General features: G+C 44.7%; 1 protein-coding gene across 1 annotated transcript in view; it reads left to right on the top strand.

Annotated features, from left to right (window-relative positions):
- The window catches only part of JAKMIP2 (janus kinase and microtubule interacting protein 2), a 387,006-nt gene that overhangs the window by 342,835 nt on the left and 18,554 nt on the right, over nucleotides 1–25,617 (top strand). Inside the window, exons 20-21 of the mRNA XM_069244668.1 lie at nucleotides 7,269–7,472; nucleotides 13,333–13,398. Of these exons, the coding sequence (XP_069100769.1) occupies nucleotides 7,269–7,472; nucleotides 13,333–13,398 (270 nt within the window). The remainder of the gene's footprint in view (nucleotides 1–7,268; nucleotides 7,473–13,332; nucleotides 13,399–25,617) is intronic.

A 25,617-nucleotide genomic window follows, 5' to 3' on the forward strand; every position in this document is an offset into this window, starting at 1 on the left:
ATGGTACGTTGCATAGCCTTCTTCTTTGCCAAAACCATTTCAATTTCAGACAGAATCGCCTTGGCCTTTTCATCAGGAAGCTTTCACATGCCCTTGACTGTGTCCAATTTTATCCCTAAATTTGTCAAAGTAGAATTGTCCAGCTCACTGGAAGCCTAGGAGGTTAAAACTGTCGTGGTGGACAGGAAGCAACCAGAAACTGTCTCAACATCAGCTTTGGCCAACCTGGTCCCTTTCCCTGCCCTCCTCAACAAGTCTACCGCCCCATTGAATGATTAGTATGTGACTGAGCAGGCCTCACTGTCAAAGCAATCGATGACTGAGTTGACTTCAGGGCAAGACAGGTGGTGAATCAACCGGAATTTGCTGGACTCCTTATTTGGAACTACCCTAATAGTGAGACTATAAACTCTGGGAACGAGGGAATGGGAGGTGCCCAGCCAACTGCCCCAAACCTAGCTCTCTGAGCAGCTTCTCGTCCACCACCTGTGGTTGGTAGATGGCATATTACAAATTCCACGCCCAACTATGGACCCTGGGACATGTCTGGAACGTGAAACATTCCAGAAAACCTTTAATTAATAGTCCCTGCTCTCTGGGGTATGGGTGCTGCCTCAACCAGTGAAACAGGGCCTACAGTTTAATGGGAAAAGGTACCCTGGACCATATAGATGGGATTGGTGAGTTGTAGTGGGCCTGGTGCACGGTTATGACAAGGGTATGGCTGTCCAGAGGGGGGGTGGGTTTCGCTGGCGTTCCCTCAGTTCTTCACTGTGTCAGGTGGGCATTTTGGATTTCCCTTACATGCTGAAACCTGGTGGGAGGCCTCACACTTTGAGCAGTTACTACTGAATTTGCAAGATTTGCTCCAGGTGCAAGAGCCTGCATTGAAGAGCCTTCAAGTGCCTTAGGCAAACTTTTTTTAACAAACCCTTTTGCCGAGCCAACCCCGAGATCCCCAAAAGGGCTGCTTGAAGGCTATGCTTTGCCATCTGGGTGAAGGATTTAAATGGAGCCAGTCTCTGTGGTCACCACAAACGTTAAAGTGGGGCTTCGGGCACCAGGCATTTATTGCCCACCTCAGCCCCTCCCCCTAGGTGTGCCCCCCGCCTCGGAAGTGATCACCTCATGCCTGCAGTTTGGGCTGGTTCTTTGCCATCCAGTTGGATCCCCCTAATCGGATGGTCGTGAAGGGGATGGATGGTTGGGGTGCTGTGGGGCAGGGCAATGCAGAGCTAAGCCCCTGCCCCCCAAATTGGTTGCAGTGGGTGCAACACGGACAGTCCCATATAATTGGCTTTGGGGGACTTGCTCCTTCCTCTGAGTCCTCTCTGAGTGGACTGAGAGGCCTCTTGTGTGGCAAATGGTTTCAGAAGCATGACTCACTTCTTTTGCAACACCAAACTATCCTCAGGAAAGTGGTGGGACCAGCACCAGACAAGTCAGTGCTGGGGGCTACAGCCGCTGGGCAACATGGCAAGAAAGTTAAATAGTGATATTTACATGTCACACTGAAGAGACAGGTACAGGGAAGTAGTTTGCGGCATGAAAAAGAGGAAGCTGGGATTACTGCTGAGGCATAGCGCCAAACTGGCAATACACGGATGAAGGTGGGGAAGGTGGAGGATGCAGGGACTGCAGCAGCTGACATTACTCCAAAGGGCAGAGGGACCAAAACAGGCTGTCTGTTCAGGTATGACATTGTATCTCTGTACTACAGGGATAAACTAGGTTTTTCACTACAGGTGCGAAGGGTGGGGAGGGTATAAATGAACAGTCTGCACTGAGTCTAGATGGCAGCATCTACTTTCTGAACATGTGGACACAAACCAATTTCTACTTGGCAGCAGAGGGCAAGCATGGCATGAACCGCAAACTGGAGTCCTAAAATTAACTTTCCAGTGGGATATAATGCAGGAGGGGGAGAGAATATATGTACATGGGGCCCGCATGGCATGCCTCTATTGTGTGTGGGATATTTTCTCAGCATTAGTGAAGAATGAGTCTGTTTCCTATTTTCATCCCTTACAGGCGAGTCTTCTGAATAGGGCACCGACCTGTCAGATTTCTGTGGGTATTAAGCCCTGATAAAAGCATTCCCTGTCCTCCATATGTGGGCTGAGCTGAGCCCCTCCACAGGTCAGACACCTGAGCCGCCTGCACCTGGGCCTCAAAGATTACACAGTTGCATTATGGTTGCTTTTGCTACGGAGACCAGGCATATTTATTAATTTATATTTTTCCATTGCACCATTTACCAATTGGATGTCAGCGTGAATAGGGCTTAAAGTAAAAAAAAAGTGACATTATGCGTTTAATGCTGGCTGCATCAGCGTTTTTTTACTTTAACCAAGGGTGAAGGAGAAGGACTGTGAATGCCTAAAAGTAAAACAAGCTTCATGGTCTGTGAGCCTAAGGGTGGAAAATCTCCTGCTGATGAGCAAACAGCTAAAAGTTTAATAAACAGGAGCTCAGTGTCAAGTGCAGGGTATGCGGGATACGACACTCTTCTGCGTAAATGGTATGAAGGACAACATAAGAAATTAAACATCCTTCTAGGACAAAACAAACAACTTTAAGGAGTACTAGTTTTTTCTTGGTGGGGAGAGGCGCTACAAATGGCAAAAACCAAAAAAACTGCCTCTGCGATTCCTGGACTGTTACTGTGGGGAGTCTAGTCTGCAAAGAGCAGACAGCTAAAAGTTTCTGAAAAGGCACTGGGTTTCAGCTGTGTATGGAGGCAACCCCCCTGGAACAGACTCCTCAGAAACTTGGCCCTCAGTAAGACCATGGTAGAAAGAAGGGCACAGACCATGTCTTTCAAAGGGAGCCAGCACTTCCTGAGAGTGGGAGAAGAGCAGGAGCATAACAGGGCACTGAAGAGAATGAGAGAGGCTGTGGTAAAATGGCTAGAGTGTCCGACGTTGAAGGGGGGGGACCAGGGTTCAAGTTTCAGAGGAGAGGCTCAATACCGAGTGGTTCTGGGAAAATTACATAATCTCTTCTCTTGTGCCTAAAGATGAATATGTCTGTGTGTAACAAATCTGGCTTGTGAACAGCATGTGGGGACAAAAGTAAAAAAAAACATGCAGTCATTAAATAGATTGAGCACAAAGAAAAAAGTAGTACCATAAAAGGAGGAGCAAAAGTTCAGAGGAAGGAGTACTTGGTCCAAGCACCAATGATAAGAAAACACACAAAGAGAAAGACAAACACAACAGGAAATAGCATGCTGGAACAAACAGAAACAAGGAAAACAGAGTGACAAGCATAGGAGAAAATGGAAAGTAAGGGTGGGCTGTAAGCCCCTTTTAAGATTTTGTTTTAAATACAAAAAACTTTGCAAGCGCAGTGCAAGCGCTGTGCAGGTGAAACCTAAAAACAGACATTGAACCATGGTCCAATAGTTTAATAACTTCTGTCCTTTCACACTGAAAACAAATTATACCTGCTAGTGTTTCACATGTTAGAGTTGCAACACAACACCGGATGTCCCCTTTTTGACAGAGATGAAACTACATGAAACAACATGATAGATACTGTGATTTACCATTCATGTTCTAGGGCCTAAGATACTGTCTAATTATAATGGAATAAACAAGTTAATCCCGGTTACTTGAACATTTACATTGTCAAGTGCTTACGGCCCAGTAGCATTATGCTACATAAACAGTTACATATATTTATTCCCTGCTGCTTTCAGGGATACCTTGTCTAGTATGATTTTGTTCACAAGAAATGTGTCAAGCACAGAATACTATTATTAATCATGTATTAGGCCAAGCCCTTATTTCTATAAACCAGGCCTCTTGCTGTGGTTTCTTAGAAACATTTCTGGCTACATCACTTTAGGGGACCCATGTCCTTTTCATCCTACTTAGAACATTTATGATTGGAATGATTATTAAGACCTGTATAATCTCTTGAATCTCCCTAAAAAATTTACGTATCCAACAAACTTAAACATGTGGATGACCCAAGACTGACAGACACCCTATTCTCAATAAATTTCTGTCACCTAACTGGCAAGAAGTCCAGTATGCTCTTCTTTGTATATATATTTCATAATCTGAGCCATGTATCTTTTCTGTAACATTTACAGTAGTTCTAAAGTCTCTTTCAAATGTAAACAACACATGCAAAAGTAATGCCACAGAAGACAAGGTACCTTAAATTAGTGTTTGATGGATGGGGGACTCAGCCACAAAGTAGCAGCATTCCCTGCCACCAAATTGATGGACTACCCACTCTAGAGTCAGGTGGCTTGTCATGTTTCTGCCAGAGGTGACCTTACTGGCTTTGCTGGTGGAAATCGTATTCCAACCCCCCGATAACCATTGAGCTCTCATTATTGAGAGTACATCAGAATATTCACCCAATTTAGAGAGGACAGTCTGATGTATTTTTCAGTTAGGGACCATCAGGCAAAGTCTGGCAGTCCAGAGCTTAAGGAAAAAGTAAAATGACATCCCCTCATCCCCCACAAAGGGAGAAAACGTCCAGTGTGTCAGGGTCTTCAGTATTTCATTTTACAAAAACAAACCCCCACTTTGGGAGGGAATGCATGAAACACAGCAGCTTCTCAACAATACTTTACTACCTTCAGAGCATCTTTGAAGACACAGAGATCTCTGCAAGGCCAGACCTAAAGAAGCACTAAAATGGCATAGCTAAGTAGAAGCCTCTTTCCAAAACTGGTGATAAAGACTCAAGTAAATATCACAAGTCTAGAGAAATATCAAGGAATCAGATTTTGTGATTGTTCATTATCATGTATTTGCATTGCTTATCAGGGATCCTCTTTGAGAGCCCCTAGTGCCTCCTTGCACCACATTTGCATCTTTTTTTTGCTCTAATGTGGCCCAACGAGGCCAAATTTGCACCACTTTGTAACCCTTCGTGCTACATTATACCTGTGCCAGACTTAATATATGCAAAGGGGGTGTTCTCCCATGGGGGGGGACAAAAAATTGCACATACAAATCTACGAGATTTCTTTGCAACATTTTTGGACACTTATAACACCTGCTCATTAAATCTGGCCCACAGTTTTGTGTCATCATTGTACTGAATAGATCTTGATGTTGTTGCAAGAGTTAGGATCCAGGGCGTTTAGAGGTTTCAAGGGGAGAGAATGGATCTTATAGATATTCTGAAGGAGATGGGGATTTCCTGGGATCCTAAACCACCTCTTTATTTGTGCTTTCATCTGCGTCGGACACATTATAAAGTTCACCATCCTTTCACATGTCCTGGCTTTATTCAGACTGCTGTGGTGCTAGTTAATGTTGCATTTGTGTGAGATTTTGTTTTGAATTGGAGGAGGTTCCTGTATTTTACATCCATTGTAACAGTTATTATACATTTCTATTTTTTGTGTCCATCTTCTTACTTTAGTTTATTTTTTTCTTACTTCACGTTTTAGTTGCAGCTTTAGTTTCAGGTATGCTGCTATGAAGTAGGGAGGCATTAAAAATATAGGCCCTCATTACAACATTGGCGGGCGGCAACCACCGCTTGCCAAGTTGTAACCGCCATGCGGCTGCCAATGCGGCTGCACTCCCGCGGTGGCCATTAAGACACCTCTGCTGGTCTGGCGGGCGGAAACCTAGTTTCTGGCCGCCGGCCCAACGGGGATGTCGGCCGCAACACGGGAGCTGGCTCCAAATGGAGCCGGCGGTGTTGCGGCGATGCAACGGGTGCAGTTGCACCCGTCGCGCTTTTCACTGTCTGCCATGCAGACAGTGAAAAGCTCCATGGGGCTGTGGCAGGGGGACCCTGCACTGCCCTTGCCAAAGGCATGGGCAGTGCAGGGTCCCCCAGAGGCCCCGCAACTCCCCTTTCCGCCAGCCTTTTCATGGTGGTTCTTACCACCATGAAAAGGCTGGCGGGAGGGGGACTCGTAATCCCCTGGGCAGCGCGGCTGGTCCCATTAGTGCGACCGCGGCGATTCCGCCACGGTCGTAATCCCAAGGTTTGCACCTCCAGCCTGTTGGCGGTGCAACCATGAGGGCCATAATCTTTTTTTTTTTTTTTACCAAACTTCCATTCCTCCCAGTATCCCTCACAGCCTCTCATTCTCTCTGCCCTTACCTTGGCAACCGTAAGCCACCCATTTCTTTTTACACATTGACCTCTTGGCAGGGATAGTCTTTATGATAGAGTCACCAATAAAAAATGTATTTATACCTGCTGCATCAGGCAGTGAGTAAATGAGCACCCTTAAAATTGATGTCTAACCCTCTCCACAGGGAACTTGAGAAGATTTATTTCAAATAGGCTAAATTATTTTCTTTACAACACAGGTCTTCAAAGGTATTGGCTAAAACATTGCCTTTATCGGAAGCATTGAAAAGAATACATAAGCTTGTAATAATGCAGAGTTTGACACATAATTGTAAATGGTCTTATAACAGGTGTGGATGCTGCTCTTTCAAGTCTTTTCAAGTGACTTAATTTACTGAGGAACTTTAAGCCTTAGAAGCTCTTTTACCTTTACTAGCAGCTCCCAACGCTCCGGACGACCAGGGAGACGGGTAGGTTACTCTGTCCCAAATGGACAACCCGGTCCTGAAAACATGGCTGTCAGATTGTCCATGAATGATCTCCTGTCGTGATTTTTTTTTCATCAGTCAAATAAGGCTTTCCAGTTGGGGAGTATGTGTAGTAGAAAACTGATCTTTGCGTCAGGGTATGAAGTGCTCAGATTGTGAAGTAGATTATAAGTTTTCAAAGCTTTTTCTTTGTGATCTGATCATCTTCGGCATCACGGATGCTCTTGCATTGAGAAATTAATTCCAACTAGTGACAAAGGTGAGTTTCAAACAATTGAGTCTAATACCACAGCACTGTTCCTAGCACTGACTCTTCGATGAAAATAATGATTTTCTTGATGATTTGTGGCTTTAGGTTACAGGTTGTGATGTTTGTCAATTTGTTTTTTGTAAGTGATGCGCTCATCACGAATACAGCAAAGCATTCCCGGACAGGAGTCATGATATAGAGTTCACTAACATTATAATATGGATGCTTATTGAAGACGTTGGATCATGGAATATGTTGCACAGGTTAATTTATGCCAAGCCATTCTCCAAAACCTCTTCTTATTTGAATCTCTGGGGTGCATATAGAACCACTAATTGACTTGATTTAGTCTAAAACACACAAATGCACAAATCTATTCAGTGGCAAATTTGAATTTCCACTGTTGCATTCTTGAAAGGCTGTGGCAGCATTTCTGACATTGTTTTTGTGGTTGTGTTAAACAGAGAATACAGGAGTTAGAGGCCACCTTGTACAATGCCCTGCAGCAGGAAACCGTCATCAAGTTTGGGGAGATGCTGAGTGAAAAACAGCAGGAAGAGCTCCGAACGGCAGTAGAAAAACTGAGGCGGCAAATGTTGAGAAAAAGCAGAGAGTATGACTGTCAAATACTACAGGAGCGAATGGAGCTGCTTCAGCAAGCCCATCAGGTAAAATCGCACCACAGGCTAGCATGTGCCAAATTTGTTTCACATTATTAAAGTGTCTTTAAGGATCTCATAACCTTAAGTCCTTGGCACTAGCTATTGAAAAAACTGGTGTAACTGCTAAGTGTGTGCCAACCGAAGGGGAACTTGCTAAAAAAGTACGTTCTAGGGTGGACATATAAAAGAGGGTTGTGTAATACTAGTAACAGATTGCAAGACAAGAAAATACCCACCATGTGCATTACTGATATCCCCAACAATAGCATGTAGCACAGAACTAATTGGGCTCTAAAAACACGCATTTACTTAACTTTGTGCAGCACATGACATCATCATTCACTCATGCAGCACAAACATGTACAACATACCTTCCTCCCTTATAATGAACAAGGAGGAACCACACACACTACGCAAGCCCCAAACTACAGGTGATCCTTGAAAAGGCAACGCTAATATAACACCACGGTTGTAGCATCATTGTACGTAGTACTGTTGCCTTGCACGCACAATATTGTCAAGCTCTGTCATGTAGGAGGAAGTTGGTTTTATCTATTCCTGATAACTGGTCTCAACAAACCAATTTGTGTATGGAACCTTTACTTGCAAAACACTATAATAGCCTTTCAACAAACTGCACATGTATTACTTTTTTTTTTACTTCCTGTAAACTGTGATGCTATAATTAATTGACAACTGGAAAGGGGCGCTCAATTTCCCTGCATATAACTGAGTTCTGACCTCAACAGCACTGCATTACCACAAGAGCTGGCTCCTCTGAAGCTGGGTTAGCATTAAGGAACTCGGAACCACTCTAATAAACTAACATGAGAGAGATCCATTTAAGTTTTTAGCATAAAAACTGAACCCTGGGACAAACCTGCAAAAAGTCTTGATGAGGAGGCTTGGAGTGTACAGCTCTCCCGAGTATTCAAAGCCAGTCAAAACCCTTTCCTCAAGTGCCTCATACAACTTGCGAACAACTAATTCCAAACATCCTTGATGACATCAAAGTTACGCCCTAGAGTGCTCTACTGAGTATAGACTCACCTAAAATTGTAATGAACAATATCCAAATCAAATTGTGCACATCCAAAACTATAAGGAATTCAGTCTATATGCACACGTAGCCCGAGGTGAATAGTGAGGTAGGGTCCAGATGCCGCATAATCCCACACTTCCTAAGCAGATTCATAACAAAGATAACCAGACTGCATGCCAAACAAGTACTTCCCAACCTCAAAGGTTTTAAACATATATCATGATACAATACACCACTCATTATCAGTGATCTAGTTTTATGTGAGATAATTATTGCACATTATAAAAACCCACACTGATATGTATGAATTTACTGTGTGTGATTATTATCAAGTATTATGAGTTTCAGCCATAGAATGAGGCATAGCCTGAATTTTAGTGTTTAGCGATCCAGAATTTCGATGTCCCCATATTTACTATTTTTCTCCCAGTAAATATCAAGATGTTTGACCTGCTGATATGTATTCAGTGATATATGTTTTTGTTTTTTATTTTGGACTGAATATGTACCGGGTGTGCAAGCACAAAATCCATAATTCCAAAATGTTCCTCCTAGACCTCAGTGAAACAGCAGCCCTCATCCTCCTTGACCTATCAGCCACTTTGGACACCATCTCCCACCACATCTTGACCAACAGACTCCAGCAAATCGAAATCCAGGGAGCTGTCCTCCAATGGGTCACCTCATATGTCACAAGAAGAACCCATAGAATCTGTCTCCCACCATTTACCTGTGAACCTTAGAAGATCATCTGTGGTGTCCCACAAGGATCGTCCGTCAGCCCTACCCTCTTCAACATGTACATGATCCTCCTGGCCAACATGTCAGCTCACACGGATGCAACATCAGCTTCTATGCCGATGACACCCAGCTCATCCGCTCGCTGTCAGAAGACCCCTCTACCTCCAGAACCAAATTCCACAAATGTATGATGAATGTCACTGACTAGATGAGTGACAACTGTCTCAAGCTCAACATGGACAAGACCGAGGTCCTCATCTTTAAGAACAACACCTCGCCATGTAACAACACTTGGTGCCCTGCTGAACACTGCCTTTTCCTGCCCCGAAAAGCTACGCAACCTCAGCATCATCTTGGACAGCAATTTATCAATGCAGAAACAGATAAACGCAGTCTTGTCCTCCTGCTTCCACACCCTACACATGCTCTGTAAGATCTTCATGTGGCTCCCAATCAACACCAGAAGACTGTCACTCAAGCCCTCATCACCATCTGGCTGGACTATGGCAAAACTCTTCACGTAGGAATTAATGCATGCCTCCTGAAGAGACTACAGACAATACAAAACTCAGCGGCAAGACTCATCCTTCACCTCCCCAGACAGACTCACATCACCTTGCACCTCAAGAAGCTATAGGGGAAGAGAAGCCAGGTCAAGATGATGACCTACAAATACAAAGCCCTGCACAGAGAAGGACCAGTATACATAACAAAATGAATGACCTTCTACTAACTGACAAGATACCTGTGATCTTCCTCCCTCTTCCGTGCAGACACCCCCTGGATCCTCAGGTCCAACAGCTGAGGAAACTCCTTCTCTCACCTGACAGCCAAACCCTGGAACGACCTTCCCCTGTACCTCAGCAATGCTGCATTGTTCCAGGAATTCATTAAAAGACGCACAACATGGCTGTTTAAATGAAAAGAGCACCTTGAAGTAGCTAGCAACTCCAGCACCTTGAGACCCTCATTGGTGATTTGATGGACTTTATAAATCCTGACTGATTGATTTACTGATTGATTTAATGATTGCTGTAACAGGAGTAACAGCTCTTCCACAGCAATTTACAAGGACAGACACACCTTTCAGCACATAGTATTATACAAATCATTGCAAGTGGAATGCACATCCATGTCTACCTAGGGAGATCAACACTTCAGAACCCTCAGACTCACTTTGAAATAGCTGTGCAGAAAATAAGGCACAGATTCCTTCTCACTAGACTCAATGACCCATGTAGCATTCTGTAAGACCTGACATCCTTGGCATGGTTTCCTCTAAATGTTTGCCCTCTGACCTCCTGTTTTTCTGACTCATTTTTGCTGCCTTTTAGGACTCTGTGCACTTTACCACTACTCATCAGTGTTAAAGTGCATGTGCTTTGTACTCTAAAACATGGTAACAATGGCTTCACCACAATTGGCATTCTTAATTTACCAGTAAGTCCTTAGTAAAGTGCACTACATGTGCCCAGGGCCTGTAAATTAAATGCTACTAGTGGGCCTACAGCACTGATTGTGCCACCCACTGCAGTAGCCTTGCAAACATGTCTCAGCCATGGCCTTCCACTGCATATCCTGTGTGTGGAGTTTAAACTGCCATTTTGACTAGGCAAGTGTACACACTTGCCAGGCCCTGACCTTCCTTTTTATTACATGTACGTTGCCCTTAAGGTAGGCCCTAGTTAGCCCCAAGAGCAGTGTGCAGTGTCTTTAGAATGTTGGCCATGCACTTTTTAGTTTAGCATGTCCAGATAGTGAAAACCCGTACATTCGTTTTTCAATATTGCAAGTTGGGAAAGGAGATGGCAATATGGAGTTTGGTGCCTCTGGACTCACTTTTAAAAATCACAACTATTGGAACCAAGGACAATCTGCCTAGAAGAAGGACTGCTGTGCTGCCAGGAGGGACTGCCACTCTAAAGCTGCATTGCTGTGTTCCCCTACTGCTGCTGCTGTAGGATGGGCTGCCACTTTGTTGCTTGCTCTGCCGTGTTGGCCTGCTGCTTCTCTCCTGTAGTGAGAAGGACTGGACTTGCTGTCTACATCCTTTCAACCAAGAATCTCCAAGGGCTTGCTCCCTGTTCTCTGCAGTGTCAGGGACATCAAAGACTGCCTGCAACTTTTCTGGTGCTCCTGGACTCTGCCGCTGTGAGTCCAACCCTTGCCCGAGGTGCCACCCTCCAGTCCTGGGCCTCAGAAGTGTATTCTGAAGCTGCAAAGTGCAAAAAGTGCCGCATCACCCCGAGTACGGCAGAAAAATTGATGTTCCGCTTCAAGAAAATGAGGCATCACATCCACAACTACGAAATGCTGCCCATCGCCCGAGTGTTGCAGAAAAACCTATACTTCGCATCCCCATCGATGATGCAGCGGCTACCCAATGACAGCGGCTTCACCACTGCACGACCTGAGGACGACACTCTGTGTGGCTCGCCGATGATGCACCACAACCACTTCTACATTACCTGATGACGGTGCATCGGCCTGAGTGTGGGAGAAATATCGACACATCGTACCTCCACCGAGGACACATTGCTCCTCCGAAGGTACTGTTTCAGTGGACCCTCCATGGGTTCTGTAGCCGGCCTACCCTCCATCACAGTCTGTCTGGATTTTGACTTTGTGCAGGTCCCTCATGACCTCAAATACCTTTCTATCACTATAGACTTCTAAGCACTGTTTTCACATTTAGGCCCTCATTACGATCTCGGCGGTTAAAACCGCAGAGATCCGTGCTGGCGTTCAATAGATGACCGCCAGCGTGACTACCCCCCCGCCGGCCGTATAATGTTTTCCCCGCTGCGCCGGTGTTTCCGCCCACTGGCCCAGCGAGGAAAAGGGCCGTAACATTGACAGCGGCTCCAAATGGAGTCGCCACCAATGTTGGTGTGCGGCGGGTGCAGCAGCACCTGTCGGGCAGTGACCTGCACGATGGGGCACTGCAAGGGGGCTCCTGCACTGCCCATAGCAAGTGCATGGGCAGTGCAGGGGCCCCCAGAGGGGCCCTAGAGCACCCCTTCTGCCAGCCTTTTCTTGGCGGGGGAACCCGCCAGGGAAAGACTGGTGGCAAAAGGGATCATTACCTGAAGATGATTCCCTCCAACGTCAGGCTGCCTGTCGGCGGCAGCCTGGCAGTGAAGGAGGGCCCCCTATCTGTGTCCATAATATGGCGATTCAAACTGCCATGCCGGTGGCGGTCTTTGCCCCCGCCGCTGGCATGGCGGTCTGAACCGCTGGGGCTCATACTGACCCCCTTAATCTTTAAAAATTCATGTCTCAACTTCTCCTGATTAGATTTTTGTTGTTTTTGTCTTGTATTTATCAGATAAATATAATCTATTTTCAGATAAATATTATTAATTTTCCTAGCAGGTGTGGATTCATTTTGTGGTGTCTTTCACTGTGTTACTGTAATTTAAGTGTTGGACAAATACTCTATAAATTGCTTCTTAAGTTAAGCCTGCATGATCTGTGTCAAGCTGCCATTGGGTGCGCGCAGGTTAATTTAGGTTGTGTATCTGACTTACCCTGACTGGGATTGTGGTCCCTACTTGGATAGGGTGCATACCTCTGCCAACTAAGACCCAATTTCTAACACATACCCAGCAGGTCATTTTCACAAACCAGAGGCACACATGTATCTGCCCACCTCAGGCACCCTCATCATCCCTGTGTTTAAATAGTGATCTCAACATTCATATGATCCTCACAATATGAAAACTTTTAGGGAAACAACAAGCACACTTTTACTTGCGCACAAAAAAACGTGAAAGGGGAGTGGGAGTAAGGCATTTTCATCATTTAATACTTTGTGAGATTCGAGGACTAATCAGTTGTAACTGAATGCTTAATAGCTGTACATGTGTAAATTACAGACGAGTGTCTCTATATGTTCCTTTTTCTGATGCGTCATTTTCTAACTGCTGTTACCGTTTCTCTCTCCCTCTCACACAGTCACACATGCAAACAATTCAAACTCTCCTCCAAAAAATATCCATGTGAAAGTTATTGTTGTCACATATAAAAACTGCCTGCTTTTGCCCTTTTCCAGCTCTAAAATTTCCTTGTTTAATTTTCCAGCGAATACGGGATCTTGAAGATAAAACGGATATCCAGAAGCGACAAATCAAGGACCTGGAAGAAAAGGTGAGTGGTTATCCACGTATAGCCTCAGCAGACATGCACCCTCACCTGGAGATGCCCAATGCTACACGCCCTAACCTACTGCAGGCAGTGACTTTCAGGGAAAATAAGATAAATTGTGTGCACTTCACCAAAATGCATGTAATGATTTGTGAAGTAATGACGCTTAATTGTGCCTGCTTGTAATTACTGTGCACTTGTTTTCAAGAGTTTAGAGTTTAATTATTGTTTGGTGGGCTGTCCTCCCTTCCAGCAGGTCTGTGAGTGGTGTTATGGTAGAGTACAACTAACCAAATGTTACATAGCGTGGGTCGAATAGGGTAAAAGTTTCCAATGACATTTACTAAAATTCCTTAAAAAGGTCTCGAAATTATGTTTTCAGTGAGAAATGTGTTTTGCAGGTATTTTGCATGACTTTTTTTTTAACAGCAGTGCGTACTTTAGGGAAAAAAAGAAGTTTCACTAGATACCAGTGCTAGCATACCCACGGAGATCTTCTTCCCACCTCGGGTTCAGAAACCATAAGTGCGCAGGTGAGACACCATCACCAATCTCACCTACTGAGTTTGACTGAATCTTTGGACTTGAAGAGTATAGTAGTTAGAATCGTTCAATGCACAAGTCAATGACATTATATTATAAACAATTCTAGACACCATAAACAATTTAACACTAAATCAAACTCCAAACCAAATAAAGTTTCAAAGATTTATTACAATCCCAAAATCAACCATCAACAAATGCAAAACTAAGGTAAAAACATACATAAAAACCATAGGCTGACCAAAACATCTGAAAAGATTTAGCCTACCAAGCATTAATATTGTTGGGGGTGTGGCTATAACCGCCACCAAGATCAACATCCTGTGAGGCTCTGACAGCGGTTGCCCCAACAACATGTAAATCCCTGCCATCCTCACCTCATTCATTTCGTGAGGCTGTTTGACATGGAACCTTCCAGAGGGTGCGGGCGGCATGCCTGGACCACCCTGTGGGCCTAATTTGGCTGCGGCCTCAGATGAGCCTGATGCTTCTGATCACCGCCGCTGTGGTGGAATGTAGACAACACGGTGCTCCTCCCTGGCCCCACCTACACTGGCCGGTAGGATTCCCGGCCTTCACCTGCTTTGGCTGTGGGGTACTGGCCTGCTGAGGACATCCTGCTGCTGGCAATGGGGTGCAGTGCAGGCCTGCATGGTGGCACCACCCAACCCCGAGAGCACCGCACTGGCCTGCGCTGCCTGTGGCCTTGTTAGCCAGTCCCCCTGGTGGTATGGGCCCGGAGACAGCTGCTGCAGCTGGTGTGATTGTGGGCACGGTGGCCTTTGTGGGGGAGCATGCCACTCACCACTGGGCGCTGGACCCCTGCGGCCCGGCTAAGAACATCCTGCGGCTAGCTGCATGGTGCCCCGTGAGCCTGCAATGTGGCATGCCCTGATGCCAAGAGCATTGTACTGCCCTGTGCTGTCTGTGGGCTTGCTCGTTGGGCCCCCTGGTAGACTGGGCCTAGGGGTGGCTCCTGCAGACCATGTGATGGTGGTTGTGGTGGCCTTCGCAGTAGAGCGCGCCACTAGTCGTAGGGAGCTGGACCCCTGTATTGGAGTTTGGAGGCACTTCCCTGACTTGCACATGGAAGAACAGTGAGAGCACATAGCGCACTGCATCCTCTCTTCCCAGCTGGCCCCCCTGGGTGTTCCGGGGTTGCCATACCAGCGATCTGGCTTTTAATCCCCAGCTGAACGTGCCACCCTGTGATTTTTGGTTTGCTGGGCAGCACCTACCTTCCCTCTATCTGGTGGCTTCGTCGGGGCTTCTTGGCCATGCATTACCCAAATGACTGTGGTGCCCTGACCCCAGCCCTGGTCGTCTGGATGCCAAACCGCAGGTATGCTGGGGGCCCATTGACTTTTTCTCTGCACCACCCCTCAGCGCTTTGGCCTCTGGCACCACTTGGCGAACCTGCTCCTGCGGTTGGTGAGACTTGGGTCTTTAGCTTGCACCCCCTCTACAAGGCGGCACTCCTGGACACTGGCATTGGCGTTTGTGGGGTGCCCTTCACTACTGGGTCACCTCGCTGAGGTGTGGCATCCCTGATAAGGGCAAAACAGATCCTAGACAGAGCAGGCTGAACTCTAAAACTAGATCTACCGGGGTGTATGGCCCCCCTCTAGATACAAAGGACCTCGCCAACCAAGACATGCCTACGACCTCGTCCCAAGATATGTCCGCCATTATGGAGGAGCTCAAGGTGGGGTTCCACACAGTGGACAGGAGATTTGACATAATAGTTGGCCGCATCAGCAAACTAGGTGAGTGCCTGGATCACCAGGGGGTTATTCTTGACAATGCAGGGGAAAGGATCTTGGGTGTGGAGGACTGCAGCGCAACCATGCAAAATTGAATGGAGAAGATGGAGTGCACTCTTAAACAAGCTGAGCTAAAGTGCAAGGATTTGGAGGCCTGCTCCCGTAGGAATAGTATTTGCATAGCAGGTATGACTGAGACCACCAATGTGGGCAAAGCGGATGCCCTTATCGGGGGCCTCCTAACTGACAATTTCGACCACGCTGACTTTTCCACCACTTTCACTGTAGAGCGTGCTCATTGCTCATTAGGCCCGAGACCCACTGAGGGTGCCCCCACTCACCTGCACATAGCCCATCTCCCCAAATTATAAATGCAAGGGCATGGTACTTCATCTGGCTCAGGAGAGGGTCCCACTCCAGTACCAAAGGGCCTCCATTTCAATCTATTAGGTTTTACGTCACTAGTTCAGGAGACCCGTTGGAAGTACCCTGATGTCAAAAACACTCTCAAAAAGATGGGGCTGCGAAATGCTATGCTTTTCCCTGTCCGTCTTTGGGTGGGAAATAAAGGGATGGTTCAGATATTTGATGCCCCTTCTGATGTGGCAGCTTTTTGCAAAAAACTGTCAATTAACTCTCCTTCTGCCCGTTCGGTCATGCCGGAGCATGCTGCCTCTGACACAAGACACCGATCACCCTTACCAAACTCATTGTGAACGAGATCCTGTATCTGGCACTGTATGATGTGCTCTGCTGTGTGATTCCTGTACAAACTCCTCTCTGGATGCCCCACTGATTTTGAATAACCTGCCGTCCCACCCAAAAAGTTGTGCTTGTGGTTGATTTACATTTACCACATATGATTGTTCTTATCTTTAGGGCTGCTGTCTGCTCTGTTGGCACCACACCCCACTGGCAGTCACCACAGTTGTAACTATTGGATTTTTTTTCTTTTTTTTTTTTCTTCTTTTGGATGTGCTGGATGTTGAGGGGGGTTTGGGAATATGCATTTTGATTTTTTTTTGTTCTTGTAAGCTATTATGTACATTTACTACAACATACCACATAGTCCCCCCACTGCCCTTCACCGCCCACTCTTGTCACGCCACTTGCCCATCCCATGCCTTTTGTATCTCTCTAACCATGTCCTGTAACATTAGGTTCATGTCCTTGAATATACAGGAATCAAAAATCCACGGAAGGGGAAACAGGCGTTATCCTATTTGACTAGACAGAATGTGGGTGTATCCTTCCTACAGGAGACGCACCTGCCCCCCCAGAAGCGATTCCCCTTTCGCTAAGCCTGGGGCACACACTGCTATTTTTCATGTTTACAGTTTCTACTCCAGGGACACCTGCATTCTAATCGTAATCTTCACGTTCCAATCATGCCACGCTGACCCTCGTGGCTGGTAAGTCCTTGTTCGTGGGGTTTTGGCAGACAAACAGGTGCTATTATTAAATATCTCCATCCCTAACATAGACGATCCTGTATTTTTCCAGGAACTGGCTACTCACCTGGAGCAATTGGAAGTGACTCATGTGAAAACAGGGGGCTATTTCAATATGGCATATGGCTTGCAACTAGATTCCACCAGTGTCCAGCCCAGTGATAAACCCTGGGCTATTCTCCAGAACATCATTGATACCTATGCACTGTGCCATGCCTGGCGATCCAGACACCCAAACATCTTGGGGTTTACATTCTACTTGGCCTCTCATTCGATATGGTCTAGGTTAGATTACTGGTTCTTTTTGACCAATGCTTATCTATGGGTCACACCATAGCTGTCCCTCCATGGACTCATGGTCTTGTTCTTTTTCCCCTCTGGATCTCTTCTGGTTGTGAGTGTCCCTGGAGGTTTCATGCGGGAGCCATCTGAGACCCGGTGTTTCAGGAGGAAAACCTCAAATCGGTAAATGAGTATTTTACTCTGAATACTGACTCGGTTGCCACACAGACAACTTTGTGGGAAGCCTTTAATGCTTATATCTCATTGTCTGAATTTCCAAACACATCGGTATCTTACAGGATCTAAGGGCCCAGCCCAAAGTATTAAGTCTAGATTGCGTGACATTGACAAAGCTGCGCTCAAGACAGGGGACCCTCAATTCCATCACCGCTCAGTATTGTTTACGAAGTTTTAGGACTTTGCAGAGAGGGAGCTGATGTATCTGGGTAAAAATGCAGAGGCTCGTTGGTATGTGGACGGGGAATGCCCTTGCCACTTTCTCGCACGGCTCCTTCATTGTAGTCATCTCCACGGTTACACCACTGAGCTACAAGCTGCAGCTGGGAAGCGAATCTTAGGCAGTGAGGGAGTCAAGGCAGAACTCTTAAAATTTTGCAAAGACTTGTATGCCCCTTGCGTGCCAGATGACATGTCTGCGATGGGTGCATATCTCGAAGAAATGGCCATGGTATGGCTCTCAGAGGCTGAGCATGAGTTCCTAAAGGAACCAATTATGCTTGATGAGGCAATAGCAGCTATAGATGCCATTAATGATTCAAAGGCCCCTGGACTTGACGGCCTAACTGGAGCCTTTTAAAAAGATTTCAAGGCTCAACTGGCCTGCCATTTATTAACTCTCTATAATGAATCTCTGTGCACTGGGACACTTCCCCCAGTGCTGCATGAGGCCGTCATCACACTTCTGCTAATGCCCGGCAAAGATCCTATGCAATGTACCTCCTATCGTCCCCTCTCCTTGTTGAACCTCAATATTAAAATACTAGCTAAAATACTTGCTATTAGACTGTCACCTCTCCTGCTCAGTCTGGTTTTGTCCCATTTCGCTCAACTTCCCTCAACCTCTGCACCATTTTTTCAGTTCTACATCAGATATCCCCATACCATTCCTGCAGCGGTTGCCCTTTTGGACTACAAGAAGTCCTTCGACTCCCTAGTGTGGCCGTCTCTGTGGGCTGTCCTGGGTCGACTTGGCATCCCTCCCCAATTCATATTCTTAATCACGTCAACCCCGTATACGAGTCAATGGATCACTCACTGATAATTTTCAGATAATGCGAGGTACTAGCAGGGCTACCCCTCTACCCTCTTCTTTTCATTATAGCAGTGGACACTTTGGACCACCATCTAAAAGATTTCCATTCCCACAGGGGACTCCAGCTCACACATGGTCCCCTCCTTCTCTCTTCATACGCAGGCGACACCCTACTTTTTATCTGCCATTCCACGACCAATCTCATACAGTTTCTGCAGGAAAATGCTCACTATGGCAGCCTTTCGGTACTACAGATTAACTGGTCCAAGTATGAACTCTTCCCCTTGACAGATGCCACGCAACTGGTTCCGGCTGAATTCCCATTCCGATTGGTCACATAAGATTCCAAATATTTAGTCATCCGGTTACATAGGGACAAAGACCAAATACTACAACTTAATTATGGTCCGGCTATGGCCCAACTAGAGATGCAGGTGTCACAATGGATAACACTTCCTCTGTTCATGGTGGGATGGGTGTCCATTATAAAAATGGTAGTCCTTCTCTATTTCCTTTATCTCTTATTGAATATACCTGATGCTTGGCTTCTTCCGTACATTGCATGGTCACCTTTTGTGCTTGATCTGGGCGGGAGGTAGCCCGCTGGTTTATTGGGACACCATAGTGCTTGTGCTGGAAGGTGGAGGGTTCGGGGTCCCAGATTTCCACCTTTACTATCTGGTAGCTCTGTGTCAATACTCTTTCCATTGGTACCACCTGGATGCTTGTATCCCATATCGTAAACCTGAGAAGGATCAGCTGGATGGGCTCTCCCATTCTCAAGTTCTTCATAAGGGTATTCCACTAGACCCTTGCGACATATAAACGGTTTCCAGAATATGCTGGGTGTGGCACCAGTTGCGAGGAATGCTGATGGTGGACCCCTCTACTCTTCTGCTCTTCCCCATCATCATAATCCTTGGCTCCCTCTCACACGTGAGGTACTGGTGCAGCATAAGCTCTATTGCTACAATCTCTTCACAGCGGGGGATCTCTTTCAAAATGTCCAAGTTTTCCACCCTCCTGGGGACTAGCAGGTACAAAGCGTCACCTATATGGACCGTTTCATATTGAAGAGATTACATAATACACTCCGTTCCCTACTACCCACATACCCGTTGGACCCGGAGGACTTCCCCCCCCCCCCCGACGCATGTCATTTCGGATGTGGAAGGGAACCAGACGGTACCAACTATGTCTCACTATGAGGCCTGGCACCACCACCAGGGTGCGGGAGGCATGGGTTGAGGAGCTGGGTTGCCTTATTACTGATAACATTTTGTCCTATTGCTCTTTAGAAATACGTGGCATTTCAATCAATTACTGACATAAATTGCTGCATTTTTAATTTCTTCACTGTTGATATTTTCCCCTGTGGCTATTGCAAGTTTCTACTCTGACAGGACGGATCATTGTCCCAAGAGCAGCCTACCGGGTACTGACTTTACACACTACTCCTGGACCTGCCTGGTGATTCCTCAGTATTGGAGGGCCCTTTATCACATATCTCTTGTATACGGCATTTAAGCCTGCAGCCCAGCCCCCTCCATGCACTCTTGGGGTACACCAGAGACTTCCCGCGAACAATGCGCCGACTAGCGCCTCTGGCCTTCCTGTTGGCCAAGCAGAAAGTCGGGTTACAATGGGTGGCAGCACTGGGTGGACAGTAGGGCATCGACACCCGCTGACTGGCTTAAAAGCATGACTTTTTGTGATAAGTCAGTGAAGGTTATGCACTCCTTCAGTCCTCCACTTCCCGACCCAAGTATATATGGCAACCTTCTGGGATTATCTTTCCATTCATGACCATGATTCTTTAGATTAGAGTGTCCCCCACATTCCCCACTACATAACCTTATTCATTGCAGATTGCACTTTTATTCCAACTATAGACATGTACCTATATTGTTTACTTTTGCTTTTCATTTTGACATTGTGCAGATGAGTTGTGGTGGTTTTGGGAACCTTACAGGCAGCATGGCCATGATTGATACCAATTGATGATTGTTTATTGCATGTTATCAACTAAAAATCAATGAAAATAAAATTAAAAACTCCACACTCCAAAAGAATAATATAGGTTAGGAAAAATACAGTATGGACATTATTGTTAGAATTTAAAGTGGATAATGGTGACATCAGTAAAACTTCAACATACAGTTTAACATCAATTTCAGATTTCAGGTTTCAGAGCTGGGCCAGTCCTAGCACTAACACGAGTTTGGATTTGCATGTGTGGGAACAGGCTAACACGCGAAACAAAATGAAATAAAAGAAAGGCAAAAATAATTTGGAAAAACATCTAACTAGAATAAATCACTATAAAAATATTCTGGTGTAAGTTACTAACTGAAAAGGAAACAAGAAGCCACATTTTAATACCGCTCCTCATGGGACAGCAGACAGTAGTACTTTGTCAAGACAGGATGGTCACCATCTTTGGGTGTCAGCTGACAGCAACATCAGGACAGTGCAAAACACGGGCCGCACATAGGACAAATCAGCAGTTCAGGATTAGTTGGCCTTACTAACACTGAATCACATAGCAGAATGGAACAGTCAAGACTATGATGAGGAAACTCATCATGGAATTTAGAGAAAAGGACAGCAGATTTATCCAGATTTTGGGACAGCTTCGAGACAAGCATAGGACTGACTGTAAGACTCTTCAGGACAGACTAACATCAGTTTCAGAGTTTCTCACTAATTAGAAATGCACACAATCCATTCATTGGTCCTCCAGGTGAGCACATTCCGGATATCAGATTCAGCATTCTATCACTGCAGATGGTTCCACCAAATGCTTTTACTTTTCTGAATCTTCTCAGCAAAAGTGCATTGTCATCGGGTGATTTCACATATTTCTAACAAAATATTACATTCTCTAATTATTTGTTATTTAAGATCCTTACTCACAAACCACAATAAACTAAAGTAATTAATTTCACATGAGAACTACAAATTTCCTGTCCTGTTCAACAGCTAGAACAAATGAAGCAACAATGTTGTTCTTAAAACATGTTTAATGCTTTCAATACAATAGGACATTCAACATTCACATTAACAACCTAGCAAAAGAATTCAGGTCAGAGGAAATAGAACAAGCAAGTGATTTTTCCATTACTGCTGCAACATGAATATCTTCTGGTCTTGTCAAGTTAAAAAGCCTTAATACACATTAATACTTTGAATACATTAATAAACCTATTGTGCATCTTACAGTTCATAGACACAAAGCAAATTGATTATTACAAACATCATCTATATAACATGTTAGAACTTTTTAAACGTGCATTTATTTTTCTGCACGCATGTAACTTACATCAATGAAGTCTATTTATTCTAATATAAGTATGTTTCATTCATATTCATTTTAACACTTCAATTATTAATCTGTATTTTAATAAAACATTCTTAATGTTAACTCTTTTTAATACTTTCATTTAATACGAATATACAAACTCTTATGCTAATATGTGGTGCACAATATGAATGGTGGCCACATGTGCACCATAATTCAAACATGAACATTTTACAATTCATGTTATTTTCTCAGTTAGGCCTTTAAATGTAGGTTAATTGGTCACCATATGCTACATTCTGTGCCACTAATATTTGAATACAACCCTGATCTCTCTAATCAGCAGGAGACAGGTTCAAGCAAAATATATCTGTTAGGGGAGAGTTTTGCAAAAAGCCTAAGTTTATGATCTCTGCACTCCAATGCAGCTTCACTAAATCTGTGCTATTTGAGTGTCATGTTCAATGCACCTGCTCAGCAAAGTATTTTTTTAAACAAACTCAGAAAAAAAAGAATGGCCCTGACATGCATGGAGTGTTCTCCCTATGCATGAAGGTCATTTCTTTTTTCCTGTTTAGGATAGCTAGGTGTTCCCTGATGGTCCCGATCAGAAACAAATGATGGAATGCCTGTCCACAATAGAGTGAACAATCTGATGTCTACTGATTGATGGCCCAAGGTCAGTGTGACTTTAAACAGTTCTGGGAAGCAGTGAGGTCTTTGTACAGGGCATTTCTCCTAGCTTTGGCACAGTACCCTCTCTGCCAAACTCTACATAAGGTCCTTAGTACTTTAGTAGAATCCCAAAAGTTTGCACCATTTTTCAGGGACTATTTCTATTGGATACCAAGGGAGCATCTGTCATCTGTTATCAAATTCTGATAAACAACTTTATTTTATGCGCTCTTGCATCATATTCATCCATAATATCCAATGATGATGGGGATCTTCACTTTGCAACTGCAAATGTTACATGATTTCTGGTCTTGGTAGAAATTTCTCCTGAATTTCCTTCCTTCTTTCGTTTACTTTTATTTCATATTTCTCTTTGTTGTAATACGGTTATGTGTATAGCATAGAAGACAGCACTTTGGTTGCCAATCTTCTGGTTATTCCACTTTGCCATGTTCCACAAACAAGCTTGTAATAGTCCCTTGGACTTTGAGCTACAGTAACTTTGGTTTCAGTTAGTCGTGTTGTAAGGACGGAGGCTCTGATGTATGCACTGGCAGGAGTCTCTAAAAGACAAGTAAGGCTGGGTCAGTGTCAATCATATATCAAGCATTGGAATCTGTTCAGTGCCTGATGAGACTGTTCTATCTTTACTTGCATTTATAATGTGTCAACTTGTCAACTTATCAGATTACTCAGGTAGACAAGCTAACCTGTGCTGATAAATGTGTATGCTGAGGTCACAATATAGATTTTGGAACACTCTCTATGTAGAACATACCCAATCTTTGAATTAGGTTTTAATTCTATGTGTAGAATTTGTTGACTCTGATATACTAATAGATTTTCTGGTCACACAGCCTGCTGGTCTCAAAACTCCAGTCTTTATGAATGAATAAAACAGTGTTCCAACGTACCAAACACACAAACATTGTAATCTGAAGTACCGAGGCAGGTGCAGGCGAGTATGACAACATTCCCACAATATAATGGTGTCATACTCACCTATACTCGTATGAAGATAAATTAAACTCACCATATTGATGAAGCATACTCTTAGGACTATTGGACTTATTTGACTATCTTACTACTATTATCTGTGTGCATCAGTACTTCGGATTACATTGTGTTTCCGACCTGGTTCCCCAGATCGGATATTCCTTTCACCTTAGGTGACAGGGTGATTCTGTATCAGGAATGCACCACATGCTTTGAGGGCTTACTAGACTGTTTGCATATATACCTGACCCCACTACTGTCAGCTATCTGTTGATGTGCAGGCCCACTAGCAATGTCACCATTTGTATTGATATATTTTCCAAATACACAAACATATTTGTGGGTCACAATATACACTTTCCAACCTCTTGCAAATAGTTTGGAAAAGGGTACCTGAAATGGGCACTCATAGCCTAATAATTTGCAATGCCGTCTAACAGTGGTATGCACATGTTTAATTGGATACCGACACCCAAAAGGGGGAGATATCAGATAACAAAGTAGATTTTACTTTGTAAATTTGGGCTGTGGGCATTGGGGGTCACACAGCAGTCCAGCGGTTCTTTTTTTCGGATTGCAGCCCTTCCTCCTTAAAGGTTCTCCTCAACGGACAGAGCCTACAAATGAAAAATTGAATGTTCGGAGTGATTCTTCCCTGTATTCCCGGACCATTCAATAGGATTCACAGACTGGCTTGTGTCTTCTTCACATTAAAGGGGCAGGATTCTTCTCATCCTACTGAAAGTCCATTTGGTGGTCTGATTGATCAGAGCAAAATAAGTCCTGTATAGCAAACCAATTGTTATTCAAACACAGTGAGTTTTGAGACACAGGATTTGCACATAAGGCCATTGTATTTTGACTGCCATCTCGTTCACACTTCAAATGCTAAGATATTGCCTTATTGTTTTCACCTAATGTTACAACCATGCAAAAGTCCTCCTGGGACATCATAAATAATTAGACATGTTAGAGCCCTCTGTGCAGCAGGCTTGAAATTAAGTCCCAGTTTAGCCCTTGGTGGGTGTCCTACCCTCACGCCAAGGGGGTGGAGGTCATGACCTCTTCTTCTCTTGCAGAGCGTTACCCACTGTACTTAGAGATCCCTTACTTTCTCACGGGAATCTCAGTGCAGTAAAGTAAGCCCCCGAAATGGTAGCTCTTTTCATAGTAATAAAGTTTGCAAAGCGGGCCTCATTCTTAAAGTGCTCATTTGGCAAATTAGATTAGATTAGATTGTGGGGAACCTTAATCATTTTCCATGTCTGCGTTCATCATGGACTTAATGGTGAACACGGGCAGAGAAACGGCCGTGCTGCTATAAATATGGCGATGGACAACCATTACTGTAACCCAGTGGCTCTGTGGCAGGCGGACAGGTTGGTCAGGGTTATTGACAACTGAGACAGTGAAATTTTAGTGGGTGTTTTCCCAGCAATTTTAGCAGACTCTAAAAACAGCAAGACTAACCCTACATAAGATCCTAATTGACTACAGAGATTGAGATGCAGAAGCACCTCTGACTTGAGGCAGACATTTTGACATAAACATTCAAATCTAGAAGTTAGCGACTACGTTGGATTCAGTGGATGGGCAATGGAGAATGCTACTTAATTTTGTTTGGTAAAACATCCTTTTGACAATGCTTGCGCTATGTGGATGCCTCAGGCCCAGCTAGGGAAAGTGATTAAATACCATCTCAGGGGAGGGAGTGACATTGCCAATGCGGGGTAACAAGATGAGCACATGCACTAACTGACATTCTTGCAAACATGGAAAAGGAAGCTGAAAAAACATATTTTCTAAAAAAGAAAGCAGTTGGCCTCGGCAACAGGTGGCTTTTAATGAGTGGCCTTAGTTATGGCTAATGGTACCTCATCATATTAAAGATGGTGTTCCCTTTAAAATGAACCAAACTTCCTCAAAAGAGTGTCACCT

The sequence above is a fragment of the Pleurodeles waltl genome, chromosome 7 (assembly GCF_031143425.1).
Source record: "Pleurodeles waltl isolate 20211129_DDA chromosome 7, aPleWal1.hap1.20221129, whole genome shotgun sequence".
Lineage (NCBI taxonomy): Eukaryota > Metazoa > Chordata > Amphibia > Caudata > Salamandridae > Pleurodeles > Pleurodeles waltl.